Source organism: Pelecanus crispus, chromosome 3, assembly GCF_030463565.1.
Source record: "Pelecanus crispus isolate bPelCri1 chromosome 3, bPelCri1.pri, whole genome shotgun sequence".
Classification (NCBI taxonomy): domain Eukaryota; kingdom Metazoa; phylum Chordata; class Aves; order Pelecaniformes; family Pelecanidae; genus Pelecanus; species Pelecanus crispus.
This window is the reverse complement of record NC_134645.1, coordinates 52,062,306-52,068,305: the sequence shown is the minus strand read 5'-3', so window position 1 is coordinate 52,068,305 and position 6,000 is coordinate 52,062,306. Positions and strand designations below refer to the sequence as shown.

General features: G+C 55.2%; 1 protein-coding gene across 6 annotated transcripts in view; it reads left to right on the top strand.

The window, feature by feature from the left end:
• Positions 1–4,400: 4,400 nt before the first annotated feature.
• AFDN (afadin, adherens junction formation factor) overlaps positions 4,401–6,000 on the top strand; it is a 133,709-nt gene continuing 132,109 nt past the window's right edge. For all 6 annotated transcript variants that reach the window (XM_075707120.1, XM_075707119.1, XM_075707117.1 and 3 more), the window contains exon 1: positions 4,401–4,511. In XM_075707120.1, the coding sequence (XP_075563235.1) occupies positions 4,401–4,511 (111 nt within the window). The remainder of the gene's footprint in view (positions 4,512–6,000) is intronic.

The window sequence follows — 6,000 nt, the reverse complement described above, 5'->3', positions numbered from 1 at the left end:
AATCCTTATTCCGTCTAATTTATTTACCTCAGTGGGTGTGTCGTCTACGTAAGGACGGCAGTTCGATGACCCAGGTTTGCAATGTTAATGTTGCTCTAACATCAGCTTTTGCGTTGCATTATGCAAAATTACAGCTCCGATACTTCTGCTCTAGAAATGCATGCACACTTGGGAAGTCATGAGAAGGGTTACTTTAATAATTTCACTCTTATCTATGAATTTATAGCTTCCAATAGTGTGCTGATTTATACAGCATGGCCTGTACATCAGATGCATGCTGCCTCAGAAAATTAATGCTGCATTCTGGCAACCATATGGGCAGCTGGCGAGCGGCCAGGAGACCAGCAGAGCATGACCCTACCTTCACACAAACCTTCCCCATGCAAGAGAAGTGTTTGCATGAACTGTGCTGGCTGAGAAGCAGAAATAAAGGGATCCTGTATGTTGTTGGTGCTTATAACCATCGTATCCCCCAGGGACAGACGTACGCCAATATGATTAACAAGGGAAGCTGCACAGACACGACCTCCCTGCAGCAGGTAACCACATGGGCACTGCACTTCTTGGTGTCCGGGAACGGAGAGGATTGCAAAGACCTCCTTGTATATCTGTGTTTCTTCCTTATGGCTCTCTCTTCTATTGTTGCTCTCACCTGTGACAAAATTTAGCTTGCAAGCTCTATGAGAAGGGCATTCATCTTATTTGTTCTGTAAAATGCGTATTATACTTTGAGTGCTGAACAATCAATCACAGTAATGGCTTAGCGGTAGCTTAGTTATCTTAAGCACCTTTAAAAAGAAAAGAACACTGTTCAGTAAGGAAAGAAGTAAAAAGCATTTTTCATTATCACTTGCAAGTAAAGCAGTTTTTGTTCCCTGTTCTTTTGCTTCTCTCACACTATTATTTCTTATCAAGTATGTGATCATGTATAGAGTTAAATCTAACTCTGCCACTGGCTTCGGTGGGACTACCTATGGGAATGCTCGGCTGAACTGGAAACTCCTCAAAATAGGATTCTGTCTTCTCACTATGTAAATGATAAAAATCTCAGAAAGAACACAGAGGAAAATTTCATTTAATGGTTTCAAGTAACTTTATGCGATACCTTAAATGGAAGATGCCTTGATGACAGCTCAAATACACAATCCTGTTTATAATGTATTTTATGTATACAATGCTTTCCATTCATAAATATCTCTGAATTTTTTTTACAACTGTTCACAGGAATCATGTCACTTGCTAGGCTTTACAGCAGCTGTTTTACTTCCCATTGCAATAGCCCTATGAAAAAAATAGGGATTGAAAGTGAAGCAGCACGCATTTTCCACTGTAAATGAGCTGGTATACTACAATTTCATGCTTTAGCTCTCTTGCACACCAGCTTTTCCAAGGAGATCAGGGCTTGCGCTTTATCTCCCACAGTACAATCTCCATGCGCATACTGTCCTGCTGGTTCACTCAGCTAAATTCTTGTCTACATAACGATTTTTCTTAAACCCTGATGCTGCACTAACGTTGCTGCCATTTGACTGTTGATGGCAACAACTTGCTCTGCAGGTACAAGCGGGCCTGATTTCTTTCAATGCTGCTTCAGCACTGTCCAGCTCAGTGTAGAGCTGATCACCGGTGCGGTCGCTGCTGGTATCTGACCATCAGTAGCATTTCCATTGCTCCTGCCACTACAGAAATACATTGTAGTGACCTGGGATTTCTGAGGAATGACATCCAAATGTTATTAGCCTGCTCCAATTCTGCTCAGTTTGAGGGATCTGTTTGTATCCAGACTGGAGTCTAGCTACGGTTTAGAAATGCTGACTAGCTGCAGTTAAAATAGAAATAAATAAATTCACAGCTGATTATACGCACCACGTGGGTCCAGCACAGCGATAATTTCATTCCTGGTGCTCCTCGGCATTTGAAAACCCAGGCATGCCAGCAATGCTAAATCAACTACTTTGGGTAGCCAGTTTTCCCAGAGCAACTGCCTCTTTTCCCCAGGAAAAAACAATTTTATCCATGTAGCTTGTAAAAGCAAAACGGTGATCTATGCACACCCTGTACCTGAAAGTCCCCTTCCTAATCTTGAAGTAATACAGCCACTCTTTCTCATCCTGTGTTGTGAACAATCCCATTTCACCAATATCCAGACAGAGCCAAGCAACCAAATCAGCACACCACTCCGCAAATAACATCTGTGACAGAGCACGCAGCTATCTGCCTGGGTTGTGGACTATCGCATCACAGATTTTACATGGTTTCTTGATCTTTGCAGGCACTGCCAGAACATCCAATGTTATCTGGCAGCACACTCCTTCTGGATATGGAAAAAAAAATCCAGCATAATTTTTCTTCCCCTTTTACGTAAGGAGAGTTATGTTTGGGTTTTTTTTCTTTCTCTTCTCTCCGCAGTTTACTTCCAGGAGGAATAAAGTATAGTTTTAGGATTATGATATTACAGCAACTTGAGGTTGTGTGTCCCCCCTCCAACTTCTGCAAGGGCTTTCAGAAGGCCTTTCAACCCCTCCCAGAGTTTGGGACCTGAGAAATAGGATCTCCTCCATCCTTGAAACTGTAAAGCTCTAAAACAGCACAGTTACAGATGTAGGGCAAAAGTATAACTGACCTTCACCTGTAAAACCAGAACTGCTGGTACTTATACAGGACCTATACTGCTGGATAAAAACAATAATTTAATTGCTTAATGTAGACAAGGCCTCTGAGGAATCTCCTTCTTCAAATAACCCAGCCAATCAAAACTTCATCAGCAAAACCCACTCAATCTGAACTCCCTCAGCAAAGAGGAACTTGAAATACTTTGCCCGGCACACTAAAAAGAAAGAGTATTTCCCTTTTTTTAACCACCTGAAGAAACCAAAAAAAAGATACACGCTCGGTTAACCAAGTTCAAATATGATCGTTCAAGGAGTAAGTTCCAGAGGATGCCCGATGAACAACAAACACGACCGCTGAAGTATCAGGACGCATTACTTACTTCAGCGAGTAAAAAACAATGCCAAACCCCCAGAGCTGTCCTGGCTTCCAGAGTCTATAGAATGGGCGATGCCTCTGAACAGCCAACAGACACATTTTGTGAGAAACCACACATAAATTATGGATCTAAAACCCATTAGAGCATATCTGATGCTTTAACTCCATCTCAGGGTCATATTAAGCTGCGGAAATTTCTGTCAATACAGTCTTTTTAGACAATTCCTTTCAGGCAGCGCTCCCGAAAACGCTCCATAAACATTACCCAACACAGAGCAGCGCCCGGGGCGGCAGCGGAGCCTTATTCCCCTCGCTCCGCGGGGAGAGGCCGAGGCACGGAGAGCCGAGGGCGGGGGGCCGGGGGCCGCACGCTGGGCGGCCGGCTCCGCTCCGCTCCGCTGCGGCCTTGACCCGGTGCCCACCCAGCCCACCCCCCCCGGCCCGGCCGTACGCCCTGACCTCTGCCCGCGGGCAGGGAGGGTTTCGGCAGGGAGGGCTGGGAAGCGGCGACATGCCTGCCCGCCCGCCCCGGCGCGGAGAGGCCACGGCGGGGCGGCGGCAGCCGGGGCCCTCAGGGTCTTTGTTCCCGCGGCCGCGGCGGCCCGGGCCCTTTGTTGCTGCCAGCGCCCGGCCGCGGGCCCCGAGCGGCAGCCAGGGCCCAGGCCCGGGCTCCGGCTCCCGCTGCCAGCCGGGGGCCCCCTACCGGCTGCCCCCCCCCCCCCCCCGCGCCTCCGGCTCCCGCTCCCCGCCGCCCCTCCCCCCCGCTCCCGTTCACCGCGCGCACCTGGCCGCGCCGCGCCCCGCCCCGGCCGCCCCCGGCCCGCTCCCTCCCCCTCCCCCCCCCGCGGTCCAGGGGAACGGGGGGAGCGGGGCGCCCTCCTGAGGCGCGCGGCCGCCGCCGGGAGGTGACGGCCGGCGGGAGCGCGCGCGCGCGCGCGCCCCGGGAGGAGGAGGAGGAGGGAGGGCGGCCGGGCGGGGGCGCGCACGGGCCGGTGTGTGAGGGAGCGGGCGGGCGAGCGGGCGAGGGGCGGGCGATACCGGGGCGGGGAAAGGCAGCAGCGGCGGCTTCGCTCGGCTCAGGGCAGGCGAGCAGGGACAGACGCTGCCGAGCCGGGAGAGACGGCGGCCGCCGCCGCTGACTCGGGGCATCCTTCCTCCTCCTCCCCGCCCCTCCCCCTTTCTCTTTCTCTCCTTCCCCGCTGTCCGCCGGGGCCGATCGCTATCGGCGGCGCGATCCCGGGGCGTTTCCGCGGCGCCGGTGCCGGCGGCCGAGGGGAGAGCCGGCCCCTCCCCTCCCCAGCCGCGACTGAGGGACCCCCCGCTCCGTGCCCGCCTCCGCCCCTCGCCGGGGCTCGGCGGAGAGGGCCCGGCCCCGGCCCCGGCTCGGCTCCCCGGCGGCGGGCTCGGCGAGGATGTCGGGCGGCGGCGGCAGCCGGGAGGAGGAGCGGCGCAAACTCGCCGACATCATCAACCACTGGAACGCGAACCGGCTGGACCTGTTCGAGATCAGCGACCCCACCGAGGTGAGCGACCCCCCCCCCCCCCGGCCGGCCGCGGCCCGGCCCGCCCCGCCCCGCCCCCCCCCTCCGGGCCGCCCGGGAGGTGAGACACCGCGCCCGGGCCAGGCCGCGCTCGCCTCCGCTCCACGGCCCGCGGCCGGCCTGGCCCCCCTCGCCGCCCCCCCCGCCCCCGGCCGGGGGTCGGGCACAGGCCTCCCCCGCTCTCCGCTGAGGCGCGGCCCGCTCTGGCCGGGGGGGAGGCTCCGCTCCTCGGCGGGGAGGGCCGGGGAGCCGGTGCCGGGCGCCTTGCCGTGCCCGGAGCGGCTCGGGTGAAGGCAGGTTGCCGCGGTCGGGGAGAGAACGGGAGCGCAGCGCTGGGGCCCTCCTGTCCTCCCTTCTTCCCCTCCCGCAGGCACACGCCGGCCCGACCCTGCGGGGCAGGCGGCTCCGGGGCAGGAAACCCTCGGGGAGCGGGAGGTGGCGAAAGGGGGCGGGCAAGGGCCGGCGTACAGAAGCAACCCCTCCCCCCCCCCGACCCCGAAACGGGTCGCCTTTGTGGGCTTTTTTTTGTCTGTGGGTTAAACAGAGGCGATAAGGCGGCTGGTGGAAGAGGAGTGAGAAGCCTGCTGGTGGGCTTTTTTTTTTGTTGTTGTTGTCGCTGCTCGTTCGTTTCTTTAAATACTCAGCTTTGTGCAGAAGGCGCCCCTTTACAAAGCCGCCCGCCGGGCTCCGGCGGCTCTGCGGGCCGCGGGTGCAGTCTCCGGGGCAGCTTTCCCAGGGCGTGACGGACGGCGCGCTTCGGCTCGCTGGGGCTGAAGCCTGCCAGCCTTCAGCGTAAAGTCAATGCCAGGAGCAGGTTCGTACTCCTGACTTCACATGTTGTACCGGAAAAACACAGCGGGTAATTTCTTCCTAATGAAATGGGTGTTCCTGATGGCTGAGGGAGGCTGGGTTTTGCTTTTTTTTTTTTTTTAAAAAAAAAAAAAAGTAATAGCCAAACCACACCCTACCCCTACCCCTTGTCATGTTCCCTTTGGCTGGTTAGTGCTGTGCGTCTGGTTTGAAAGCGGCGGGGGGGGGGAGGGCTGGGGAGGCAGGTTACAGCCCTGTTTGTGTGTGACAGCGGCTGCCTGCTCAGAGGGTGGAGGCTGGTCGTGTGCGTGTTCCCGGGGAAAAAGGAGGAAATTCACACTTGCTCTTGGCCTGGCCCCGGACCTGGTTGTTTATTAACAGAAGCCTCTGAGAAGTCACGTTGGCTTGGTCTTGGAGCTTGCTCCTGGCGCTGCATCCAGGTGCCGATGAAAAAGTCTTGAAAGCAATTCTAAGATTATTCAGTCTGTGATAGCTTGAAAAGAATTACTTTGGGTATTTTCAGTTCTGCTCGCTGCAGACTATTTCTTGCATGCCAAAATAAGGGGTTTCTGTGATTATTTCCTACATCCTGCAATATTTATCACAACTAGAGCTTCTTGCTTGCATTGCTTCGGTTCTGACAACATCGCTGTTGGCTGTC